Source organism: Pristis pectinata, chromosome 9, assembly GCF_009764475.1.
Source record: "Pristis pectinata isolate sPriPec2 chromosome 9, sPriPec2.1.pri, whole genome shotgun sequence".
In the NCBI taxonomy this organism is placed as follows: domain Eukaryota; kingdom Metazoa; phylum Chordata; class Chondrichthyes; order Rhinopristiformes; family Pristidae; genus Pristis; species Pristis pectinata.
This window is the reverse complement of record NC_067413.1, coordinates 76,088,192-76,102,026: the sequence shown is the minus strand read 5'-3', so window position 1 is coordinate 76,102,026 and position 13,835 is coordinate 76,088,192. Positions and strand designations below refer to the sequence as shown.

General features: G+C 37.9%; 1 protein-coding gene across 1 annotated transcript in view; it reads right to left on the bottom strand.

The window, feature by feature from the left end:
* Nucleotides 1-13,835, bottom strand: part of rab2a (RAB2A, member RAS oncogene family) — a 48,022-nt gene that overhangs the window by 10,784 nt on the left and 23,403 nt on the right. The window contains exon 6 of the mRNA XM_052022769.1: nucleotides 11,042-11,153. Coding sequence (XP_051878729.1) covers nucleotides 11,042-11,153 — 112 coding nt within the window. The remainder of the gene's footprint in view (nucleotides 1-11,041; nucleotides 11,154-13,835) is intronic.

Sequence of the window (13,835 nt, the reverse complement as noted above, 5' to 3'; positions counted from 1 at the left end):
AATGTCCCTGATCGATATTACCTCGTTTGCATTGAAGATGTGTGAACGGAAGTGAAATCTAACGAGAAATCTCAAGTATCATACGACAGAGATAAGGCATTTGGCCCATCCAGTCTAAGCTACGTTTTATGCTCTACTTGTGCCCCCTTCAGACTTTCCTCAGCCAAACCTAAGTACATAATCCTCTACAGTAAAACCACATTAATTCATCATGCTTAGGACTTTGGTGGTGCTAAACTAGCAGATTTTCCAGATTTTTGGATGTTATTCCTATTTAATTCTCCAACAGGTTTTTAATTCACTTTTTTTTAAAAATTATACACTGTAGAATAATACATTTTCCAGAAGTCCCATGCATGAAGTGAAGCACAGGAAACCAGACTAGGCAAGTCAGATACCAAGGAGACATAAGAGACTGCAGATGCTGGAATCTGAAGCTGCAACAAATCTGCTGGAAGAACTCAGCAGGTCAAGCAGCATCTGTGGGAGGAAAGGGATTGTCGATGTTCCTCGCACAGATGATGCTGCTCGACCCACTGAGTTCTTCCAGCAGACAGTTTTTGAGTCAGATACCAAAACCATCAGGATTTCTGAACAGTCAGATTAGCAGACTATTGGTATTTTAGTGCACTCCCTCCTCCCTCACGTAATCAGCCTCCAGTCCTTGACTTTGTCATTATTAATTTACTCGTCACTAATCCATTTGATTATGACCAGTGTAGCCTTTGTACAAAGTCCAATGAAGACAGAGGGTACTTTCAATCATGCCGTGAGATGCTTTTGCCGTGCTTAACAAAATAGACTCAGCACACATCTAGCAGCTCAGATCAGGACAACGAAGCAACATCTTGAGCTAACACAGCAGCCTAGTAACCTCATGGTGTGACATATCCATCTTTAACATAACTATTAGTTAGAAAATCTATCCTGGTTCATTAAGCAGCAAAGCAAGCATGGGAGAGCAGAAAAAGGCAGAAGCAAAAATAAGATCAGGGAAGGCTGTATTCTAGCACCACAGCATGCTAAACAGCAGTAACAAGATGGTACAGACATACCCATAACCAATAATTCAACCCCAAGATCTGCAATCTTGCCATATTTCATCATGAACTGTGCAGTACAATTAACAGGTGGACGCTGCTCCATGAACAGCATCCTCAACAATGGCTGAACCCAGCACATAAGCAAAAATGCATTTGCAGCCAAAGAGCCTGAAGTGCTAAGTGAGTGAATCATTCATATGGTCTTTCACATCACAAGTGTCTGGCACAAATTCGATTCCATGTGATAAAAAAAATGGTTGAGTGCACTGGATGCACAAGAGCAACACATCCCACCAGACAACAGCGCACCAATAAAACTGAAGTCTTACATAAAGAGTGCACCATTCAGTCCCTTATCCTGTTCTATCATCCAATAAACATGGTGATTTTTTTTAACCTCAATAACACTTCCCTGCATTAAACCTATATGCCTCAGTTCCTTTATATCCAAAATTCTCAATGTATTCATACTTCCATTCTCACTGCACATGTTGGTCAGTCAAAGGCAGAGGACTGGACTCAAACGTATCTTTAGACTGTTAAAACTGTTCAAGATTGGAGTTTGGAATTGCCGTTCAACGGACATTGGCCATCACTGGTGTTCAGTTCCAAGTAATGATGAGAGCCAGCAATAAAGCTATAATTTGGAATTCAAATACAATCGTAAGAGTTTCAGCCTCAAAAGATGAACCTATTAAACAACTCACAACAGCTTTGAATAGTAATATTTTTTACACTGTCAACTTCTACACATAATAAAGAAAATGTGGCCACAAGCTTCTAATTGCAGGACGTTGCTACTAAATGGTAGAGATACTTCAATTTTAATGAATAGAACTTGTACACTGCTTTTTGTTTCCAAAAGCAATCAATCAACTGAATTTATTTCTCAAAGCATTGGTTGAGCTCATGATACTATAATCTACAGGAGAAATGAATACATAAAACTGATTGGATAATTGAAAAAGTATACACAAATTTGCTCCCAAAATAATCAGTTCATGGGGAATTTCAGGAAATGATACATTTTTCAAATGACTCTTGGCTCTGAACAAGTGAATTTGGCTTCCAGCCAGTACAAAACCTAATCAAATACTTCCATATTCCTTAGCAACTAAACCTGCTCTGTACAAGTCAACTCAATCTGTGTTTTGAATAATATATACTTTATCTCAATGACTTTACAAATTGTATTAATTGGTAATTGCAGTTTCAAATTCCATGCTTCTCTATACAACTTGAATTCCACATAGGAGTCTGCAAATTGCTCACTTACTAACTCAAACATGATGCTTATAAACTCAAGTCAAGACTATTTTGGCAAGTTCACGTACACAAACACCAACTATGCTGTGTATGACAGAACCAGTGACATGATTTGACATGATACATTTCAATCAAAAACACATCTGACAAATTTAAAGCCAGGCTTTGCCAGTGGAAAAATATAAGCATGTTAGATATCATATACAAACTCTAAAACAATTGTGAATGAAAAGGTAAAATTTGTAACGAAACTTAGTAAATAAATTATAAACTACATCTGTCCCTTGCCGCCCCCCCCCCCCCCCCACACACACACTTCTCCCCACCCATTAAATTTTCTTGCATCCTGGAGGCAATAACTCTTCAATTTGGTTTTCTGAGGAGCTATAAACCTGTGGCATCTCACTCAGAATCTACTCTTTATATTTGAGCCTGAAGAATGACAAGAAAGCAACTTAACAAAGACTGCACCCTAAAATTCAATCATAGATATGACATCTGTGACCAAAGCACAGTTTATAAGCTAACCATAGTTACCTTCAGAGATGATGGTGAACCACTTCAAACTATTGCTGCACAATATGACAGTACTCCTTAACAACATTAATTAAGTAGGATGCTCCAACATATTGATCCAATGACTGGGGCACGTGGGAGGAAAGTTTCTGGTATTTGTCACCCTGGGATTTTGATAGTAGTTGATTATACTAAATGTCAAAGGTCGTCAGACCTTTCGTTGACTAACACCTAGGGAGCAACACGTTACTTCTCTATTATTCTGAACAGCCCAAGACCATTGTTCAGGACTTTGAATCTGTCTTGATCTGCATTCTCAATGTCTAAAATGCTCCAAATGGAATTCATAAACACAGGGTCACTGATAAAGCAACTGGAGATTGCTGTTCATGATGAAATCCTGCAGATGTGTCCTGGGATAACCTTGCTACGAATGACTCTTGCCACTGCAGAGCATCATCTCCCCAACTATTCCCACTGCACGTTACTGGAATTCCTTGGTATTGCACTTTGGCACATGCTGCTTGGATACAACAGGTTGTAACTTTTGGCTAACATACTTAGCTCACATTCTTACTTTGTTGTTGTCCTAGAGCAATCGGGCAACTTGGCACTGACAGAGAAAATACAGTGGGGACAACATATTAGAGACCTTCTGGTATATTCCACATAGTATAATTAAAGCTGTTTAATTTATTATCCATCCACCCCCCCCCCCCAATACATCACTAATATATAACATGATTATTATTTTTTTTAAATAAGATCTTTATTAGTCACAAGTACATCAAAACAGAGTGAAATACATCTTTTGCGTAGTGATTTTGGGGGGCAGCCCGCAAGTGTCGCCACGCTTTCAGCGCCAACATAGCATGCCCATAACTTCCTAACCTGTACGTCTTTGGAATGTGGGAGGAAACCAGAGCACCCAGAGGAAACCCACACAGACACGGGGAGCACATACAAACTCCTTACAGACAGTGGCCGGATTTGAATCCGGGTCTCTGGCACTGTAAAGCATTATGCTAACCACTATGCTACCGTGCCTGGAAAGAGAAACAGCTAATGTTTCAGATCAAAGACCCTTCATCAGAATTGGGAAGGAGGCAAAAGAAGCTTGTTAAGCTGGGGGGGGGGGGGGGGGGGGGCCGGGGGGGCAGGGGGTGGTGGTGGTGTGGGTGATAAGCTATAAACAAGGTTATCTGGTCAATGAGTGAATGGGAGCAGTCAGAGAGCGAGAACAGATTTAAAAAGCTGCTGGAGTTACAAAATGCAGAGCAGGAAGACGTGCCCAGTAGGTCTGTTCTCAGTCTCTGACCTGCTGAGTATTTCCATTTTTGTGTTTTCATTTCAGATTTCCAGCATCTGCAGTTTAGATCTACCTTCACAATAAACTTATATGTAAAAACAAAAAAACATCTCTTCAACTACTAGTTTCTTTTAGTAATCTGGGAGGTTGCCGTGAGACAAGATCACACAACTATTCATATTGAAAGTGTCATTCAGCCTAAAGGTGCCTTATTAGGATACATGATTTTATTATGGACATTCCTTTCATACCATCCAATACCCAATTTGTCCTACGAATACAAAACCTGTATATTAATATTGCCTTTTTAAAAGGAGAACTGACCAAAATCAACACCTAGAGTTATGGTTACCCGTTCATCTTTATACGAAAGTACTCAAATTGCTCTTTTGGTCTCATCAGACTTCCTAAATTTCAACAAATCCAGAACTCTGCAATCACTTGCCTCTCTCATACATAGACACTAACAGCTCTATTCTTACCAAGCGCCCTCGAGCTCCCGTACCTCAGCAGATGGATTTTAAAAATTAGTTTTGTCATTCTTGTGGTCAAGCTCTCTCACGCTCTCATCCCATTTTTGGGAAATCTTCTCCAACCATACATTTCAGCCTTCACCCCAAGTACCTGCTGCCATCTTAGAAAATCAGTTCTTTATATAAATAAGAGCATTTTGTTCAGTTCATCAACAGTGGCATAAAAGCCAAGGTTATGAGCATATGGGCATAAAGCATGCAAATCCATTTTTACAGATTATGTTTCTTGTTCAGCTAATATGGAAAGAAAAATATATAATCCACAAAATGTTTTACAGGTCATTGTACATGTACAGATAGCACAAGGAAAAAATGCTTTATGAAGATGTAATATCTCATTTCTAGTCTATCTTCATTTTTAGTGCAGATTTTTTTGGGATCCCATTCCACAATTCTGCCCCTTGTGTCCCTGGTGACTACTGAAAATAAGTCGTCCTTCCTACAATATGCCACAGTAATTGCTACATCTTAAGGGTCACTCTTTTACAAGACAGAGTAAATCAGTTTTATTATGTGGAATTCAGATTTTAATCTGCTGCGGCCATTTCATTCAATGACTGCTTTTAATGCGGTAAATCAAAAGCAGGTGGCCCTGGTTAGCAATGAAAAAAGGTATACAAACGTACAAGATGTGGAAACTTAGACAACTACAATTACCAGAAAATAGCAAAGGGATACAAACAGATTCAGGTTTCCAGCATCAGCAGTCCTTTAGCCTCTAGATCCAAAGGACGAATTCAGCTGAAAAAAACCACATTAAAACTAAAGAACAAAGTACAAATGGGAGGGGGGAAGGTGTCCCTCTTAAAAGATAGATACACTATTAGGTGGCAAATTAGTGTAGATACATTGTAATCACTCTGATAGATAGCAAGTGGAAGAACTGTAAGTTCATTTAGGGAAGTGTGAGGTCATTCACTTCAGATCAAAATTAAATCAGTAAGTGTAATATTGTTAGTCAAGGAGGCAGAAAATAGGGAACTACAGACTAGTTAGTCTGATGCAAGTTGTCAGGAAAATGTTGGAATCTATTAAGGGGATGGTTCCAGGACATTTAGAAAAACATCTGAATGAAAAATGGTATGTGACAAGAGAAAGATTTGCTAAAAAGGCTCATGGGGCTAGGACTACTTCAATGCCATTGTACCCAATCCCACCACGCCTTTACCAGACTAAATTTACATTAGAATCCTCAGCTTCATATCTCAGAATGGCATGTCACTTTACTTCTGTAACCAACTCCAGTCTTCCATTTTAAAGCCAATATGAGTCTTTCTGCCACACTGGAAGGGTTAGTAGGCAAGGGCACAGTGGAAGCGTTCAGTCATGGATCCATATCTACATTTTCCAAACACACATCTTGCTAGTTCTCTTCACTTTTTCAAAAAATGTCCTCAAAAATTACCTCAGACCTATTCCTGCAAAATATCTCAACTTTCCTTCCCACTTTTCTAAAGGAGTTCAGGATGTCTTCCTAAGAAGATGCCACACGTGTTGAAACCTAGGTTGGGACCGGATTATAGTACTGTCAACATTTGTTTATTGCCAAGATTGAATCTCTTAGTTTTCTCTGGGTTGCAGTCGTCATCTATGGGTAGGGTCCCTGCATCTCTTATAGCTAACAGAACAATTACTTCTCCACTCTCAACAATGAAACAATTCCTTTAAGAATTCTGTTTTTAAACACCATGCTAATGTTGAAACCTAGGTTGGGACCGGATTATAGTACTGTCAACATTTGTTTATTGCCAAGATTGAATCTCTTAGTTTTCTCTGGGTTGCAGTCGTCATCTATGGGTAGGGTCCCTGCATCTCTTATAGCTAACAGAACAATTACTTCTCCACTCTCAACAATGAAACAATTCCTTTAAGAATTCTGTTTTTAAACACCATGCTAAATATGGCTCAGCTGAAGCATATATCTTTGAATCACAAGGGCAAGGGTTAAAGTGCCGCATCAGTGAAAAGGACAATCTGCACTATTTCTGTGTATTACTAAAATATTGTAATGTCAGGTGGTGCAATCAACTAAATTAATATCTTGTTGATTGCACCACCTATCTATCCTCAAAAGGATAGAGAAGATCTGACAGCACTGGGATGAGGAATACCTGACCGATATTTTTCGATTAATAAGAGTTAGCAAATCTAGTTTCTCTCACTGTTAAAGGGACTTTGCAATGTACAAATTGGTTGCTATGGTGCTGGACATTACATCATTTTACTATACTTTAAAATTACTTATTTTGGGTAATGAAGTAACTCTGGGATACCATAAATTCTTATGTTTTCATATCTTCCATGGCCTTAACACCTCCAACAGAACTAAAACATTCCAGACTTTGCTTTCCTCCAATTCTGGACTTAATCATCTCCAAATTTAAATTTCACCACTGGTGGACATTCTTTCATCTGTCAAGGACTTAAGCTCCTCAATTTTCTTCCAAAACCCTCTCCACCTCAATTTCCTGCTTCAAGTTCCTTAAAACCTATGGTCCAAAAGGCTACCGTAGTTTGCTGTCAAATTTTACTGTATAGCATTTAATAATATTGAAGTGTTTCAAAGTACATCACATAGTGAACTACATTTGAAGCAAAATAAATGTTAATTGCCAATGATGTCCTACAAACAATGAAAGAGGAACCAAGATACAATAACTCCAAAGGAAAAGGTATGACACAGGGAATAGCAGTATTTGATTACTTTTTTTTCTTCTCCCTGCAAAACACCCTCTGAAGCTTCTTGAGGAGGATGTGGAGATCAAGTCCTGCTTTTAAGCTCATTACTTCCAAATCTGGACAGTCAATTACATATCTGAAATTAACTGTGCATCTTTCAATATTTTAAGCAGCACAACCAACATCTGAGCAGGTGATGTAATGAGATTTGAGAAACACTTTACCACACAAAAAACTTGAGACTTTTTTTTTTAAAACAAGTAACTTTCAAATATTTGTTCCAACACTTCATATAAAGGTTTAGGGGTATAAATTAGTCCTCATATACATGCATAAATTATGCAACATAGATGGGACATTCTATTTCTGAAATTCAATTCCACTGCCTTTCAACCTAACACAGTGGAAATTTATAAATTGATAACTACATCACTAATACACCCACGGAAAGGCATTCCATAATCATCCTATCAAAATTTCTTCACAATTTCAAAGCTTTTATAAAATTTCTTGACTTTATTCGGTTTCATAGAAATTACTTCTCCTCCATCAATTAGTGACAATCAAAGGGACAAGAAAACTTTTCTTCAAGTTCAACTCCAGGTATCCCCAAGAATAACCTGGGCACCAGAGTCCAGTAATCCAACCAAATGAAAATTCCAATTGCTATTTTATAGCAAGAAATACACCACGAATGTCTTTCAAAGTGAGAACAACACAAATTTACCCAAAGAGAGCTTACCTAGGAATTGATGCAAGAATTAGCATTTAGTTTAAACTAGAGGCCAAAAACTAGACAGCCTAGATCAGTACCTTAAGTAAACAGATCATTAAATTAGAAAATCACCCAAGTCTGACTTAATCATTTAACTAATTTCATAAATTTTAATGCTGAGCTTCAGTAGGCTGAACAGAGCACAAACTTTGAGCACGATTGAAAATTAGTGTCTGTGCCAGTAAATTTCAATAAAATTCCAATAAATTACTATTTGAGTAGTAACATGGAAGTAAAGCATTCTAAATTATATATTAAAAATTAAAACTGTAAAAGCAAAGGAACAGGGGCATTGAGAGGATTTATAGCAATGAAGCCAAACATGTAAATCACACTTGAATTATATATTTCAGGGTACACAGAATTTCAACCTAACAGGTCCAGCCACCAAGAAATTGCTATTAAAAGCTTAGCTGGGCCTGAAATTTGGAGAAAAAAAAAAGAACGCTGATACACAGCCAAAATAACAAACGCATTTAAAATCCAAAGTCAAGTTTATTGTCATATGCACATGTATGCACAGGTGCAATACTTGCAGCAGCATCACAGGCACATAGCATTAGAGAAAACATTCACAAGAAAATAAATTAACCATAAATTAAAAATAATTAAAACAGTATTTATGATAAAAGGGAATTTCCCTCTGCAAGATTAAGAGCTGATTTGCATTATAGATTATGAAGACATTATTCCTCATTAGACAAAAACAAAGTTGCATTGCCCAGATTTTGCTGGAGTGTGTCATCACAGAGTGAAATGCCATAATGGCTCCAATTATTTCTGCACCAGAAGTTACTGGAAGAGCATGCTAACATGCCAAAACAAAAAGGGCATTTGGGTATTTAATGAACGATTAGAACAATTCTAACACATAGGAGTTGTAATAGAGTAACAAGGTGGCCAAGAAAGTAGCACATTAGGAATACACACATACACATGCATGTTAACTGTGTTTAGTGTGGCTATCCAATGTGATGGAATGTAAATTCCTACATATGTTCTGGGACCAATAATTAATGAAATTTAATACAGAAACTAAGAAACAGATAATAACAAGGGAAATGGGGTGAAACTACATCGCATTAAATCAGAGAAAAATGGATTATATCAAGTTAGAAAGACAAAACAAATCTAACAACTTTAACACCATTTGCTACCTGCAGAAAGAAAGTTTCAATTGTTTCCTTCCTAGGATTCTTAGGTTAATAGTATTTCACAAACTGTTCCAAGTGTCCATGCAGCTTGAAGTACCGATCTAGCCACATGCAGAGTTTAATTCACAATGGTGAAACCTGTAGGTTAATTAATGGCAAGATCCTTTTTGCAAACCTGATGCACAACTTACAGCAATTTGTATCTTATGCCATATACCACCGATCACGACATTCAGTAGTGAACTTTACCTCTAGTTATCTTTCTATTATTTTCTGGAGTCATAATCTGATCACATCTTGTTTTAGTGCAAAATACTGACCTCTACTGGCAAGATGCAAATATCAAATGGCAGAAAGTTGAAAATGTACAGCTGAAAATATGGAGTAGAGTTTTAACTTTTTTTTAAATGGCTACTTTATGGAATAGTAATAAAACTACTTTTTAAAAAAATAGGGTAATATTCCTGCAAATGTTTTATTGTGCCCTAATCTACATTTAAGCCATAGTACTTCAGACAAAAGCAAATAATTATTTTGAAAAGAGGCCTTAAGGTAGTTAATCAGCTGTGGGTTTTAGAATAGCAAGGGAAGGGAAAGCAGATGACTTAATGGTCATGCCCAGGATGGAAGTATACCTGGGTGAGGCTTAGCAGAGACTGCAATCCTTATCAATCACATTCTCCTACTAGTAAGTGCCATTTCAACTCAGTTACTTAATCTCTTCTCACTATGCCATGAGTTTGCATCTGCTCTGAAATAGCACACACACTGTGATACACTGCATATTTGTGTAGATGACTGTTAGAAATGAGGACTCTTCCTAAATTGTAAAACCCTACTGTACCTAGAGTTAGATTTGATGCAACCCAGCTAATATGTTAGGAACAGAATGCAGCCAAGTCATTAAGTGATAATGGACACCAATTTCCTGCAACTACACGGGTGGTAACTTGGCTTTAATTATACCATTCAAGCCCCAAAGGCTCATGACAAACCATAACAATTCCTGGAAAAGTAATTTGAATACCCTGCAGAGAAACTAACACTGAATAAGCAACTTTTTCCAGTGACATAGCAATTGGCTTACTCTATTTGCATCAATTAGATTAATTAAGCAGATCCATTTGGAAGCCAAGTAACAGAATTCTGGAACTCTGGATCTTTTCACCATGCTGAATTTGACCATTTGTAGAAAACTAAGGTGTGGATACATTTGATTGCTGTATTCAGTTTTTCCAAAATAGAACGAGAGAACATTTTCTCCTTTAACAACAAAAGTAGCTATGGTGGCATGGCACCCACCATTAATAAATACCACTCATGTGTTACAATTAATTGGCTATTCAGTGAAAATTTAATTTGATATCAGCTAATGCAGTATTGATTAACAGGCTGAGAACATGAGAAAAATCTTTGACCTTCAAAAATGAAAGTTATAGACGAGCTGCTCCTTGCATTCTTAAGAAAAATGTGCCTATAATTTATATTTGAATCAAAGAATATTAAGGTTAATAGATAACTACTGTTTCTACACTAGGGTACTCGAACAAAGGTAATTGAAATTGTTGAAAATGTGTCCTTGTGAAATTACAACCAATGACATTCAGTGAACAAAATTAAAACACGTACATCTACTTCCAATGCCCAAGCAAGAGAAGGGCTCCAAGAAAGATCTTAGTTCAACAGAAGGTATTTGCTTACACCCATTTCAATATTTCCAAAACAAAAAGAAAAGAAACACCTTTTAAAATACTAAACCATCTTACCTCTTCAACATTGCAAGCAGTCTTTGCAGAAGTCTCCATGAAAATGAGGCCATGTTCTCTTGCAAAAGCCTCCCCTTCATCCTTCTTTACCTCCCGTCTTGACTCCAAATCACTGAAAGAGTATTTGATAACATTTAAAAGAAATCACTTGGCACCTTCCAAAGTGAGTTCTTCACAATTGCTTGCAAATTTGTGGAAATTATGTAAAGCTTAGACAATAAGAAATAGATACACACACTACTGCTGACCCTATAATTCTGAGTCTCTCCACAAGACATCTGCAGACAAGATATTGATCAGAAATGCAAAACTATGTTTTTTTTAAACTCTTTGAGAATAATAACACCACTAGTGTCCTATCATCCCAGCTGATATCAGTTAATGCAATAACATCCAAGTTTGGAAATACATGATGCAATAACCCCAGAAGACCTTACATCTACCCAATGAGCCATGACAGCAATGAAATTTTATTTAGTTTAAAAATGACAAATTAAAGGTAGCCATTTATTACAGGAAATACTGGAAACATCTATCAGGATTTATTTGGTTATCAACTTCCACACATACCTAAAAATGTCCATTCTTTACCCCCACTTTCAACAACCAAATTTACCACCTATTACAGATTACAGGCATTCTACAATAAACTTGTGCTATTGCAAATCACTCCTTGAAACCTTGTGTCATAGAAGTCACCAACAAAGGTCACTTCATGTCCTCTAGCTCTAACCGCCTTCACTAATGCAAATCTCAGTGCTCCAAATTGGCTGCAACTTGACCATACCTTCTCCCAACTTCAATAACTTCAGCCCCAGTTCCTCCACCAAACACAAATTAAAAGCACCTTACAGGATCTTACACTCCCGTTGTCATTCTCTTTCATAAAACCTACTGATTGAGGATGTTCTCCAAGGAGAAATCAGTTCTCTCTCTCCCCCCAGCCTATTCCCAGCCTTCATCCTCCAACATGTGCAAATCATTCCCTCTTGGTTCTGCTCCATTTTTTGTTCTACAACTCTATTCAATTCAGTTTGGGATTTGCCAAGACCTCTCCACTCCAGACTTCATCACAGCCCTGGTCCAAACATGAACCAATGACCTGAATTCCAATAGGACTGCCCTGATATTAAAGTAGCATTTGACCGAGTATGGAATCAAGGGGTCCTGTAAAAGTGAAGTCAACAAGGGAAAACACTCCACAAATGAAGTTAGCTGTGGTTGTTGGCAGTCATCCAAGCCCCAGGACGTCATAGCAGGAATTCCTTGGGGTAGTGTCCTAGACCCAACCATTTTCAAATCATTCATCAATGACCTACCTTACATCACAAGGATGAAGTCTAGATTATTGCTGATGATTGCACAATTCCATTCTCATTTTGGCAGTAGGCCTCCAGGCCACAGCATTCCCATCACCGAATCCCCCATCAGAACCTCAAGCAAACATGCCAGAGATATCATTCAACAAAAGCAGGTTACTAACTGCATATCCTGGGTATCCCAGCAGACCAGACAATACAAAAAAAGGACAAAGGAAAAGCTGAGCCAAAAGGAAGGCAGGCAATGTGAGCTCTCTATTTGTGCTGGCCATCATTATTTTGGCTCCGCTTTTCCTTTTGGTTTGTACCGATTGGCCCTCTGGGCATGTCCTACAGCCTTAACATCACAAATACACTTCAATCTGGACTTAACTACCACATTAGGTCATCTTTCAACTCAGATGAATTCCGTTGGTTTTACTCATCCTCCTCCCCCCAACCTTCTCTGCTACCTATAATAACTTCTTTCTTTCCCTTCTGACAAACCTCAATCATTTTTCTTCCTTCAGATGCTGCCTGATCTGATAATATTTCTAGCATTTCCTATTTTCATTTCAGATTTCCAATATCTGCAGCTTTTATTTTCTTTTGCCTATTTTCATCTCTGCCACTATGTTCACTACTAATGCTCTCCTCCCCAACCTTTCTGGCCACCCTCCAACTGCACTTTAGTAGGCCACATCCTGAACTGCAAGTCCAAAGCATTACAGTTAAAATCTTCATCATGGCTGACAAAACCCCATGCAACCTACTCCACTGTTACATCTTTACCTTGCTATATTTTTCTGTACAAATCCCAATTACAAGGTCAGTAATAGGATGAGTATCTAATCCTTTTTGCCTAACTTCACTGCAAAGTGTGGTTCCACTATGTGCTATCCACAGGAAGCACCACAGAAAGTGAATAGGCTTGCTTACACACCATCAACCTGTCACAGTACGAATGGGAGCGGCAATACCACATATATAAATTCTACTTGGTCAATCAACAACCTGATTTAGACTTGTACTCATTTTTCTTCATTGTTGCAAGATCAAATTACTGGAATTCTCAAATATCCTAATGAGAGTACATTCACTCCAAAGAACAAGTACTCAAGACCCACATAACAGGATATCTAATAAATGCAACCTTGCAAGCCACTTGTACTGAAAGTCTGTCACTTTAGTACAATTGAAGCTTCCAGAGATTACTATACTATGACTTCAGCTGACAATTCCAACAATGAAGCATTGGAAAGTTGGGAGCAGGGCAAGAGTGACTTTTTTTTCCCTTAACTATGTAACACCATGTGTGGTGATTACAGTATGCTTCAAAACATTAAGTATAGCAAATCAGCTATCAAAATTAATTGTCAAAATCAAAGTGTTTTGTGGGGACATGCTTTCACTGAAAATAATTCCTGCCTTCAGCATTCTCATTTCTTCTGGATCATTCCTGTTACAGACCACATTTCTGCACTACAGTAAAAACA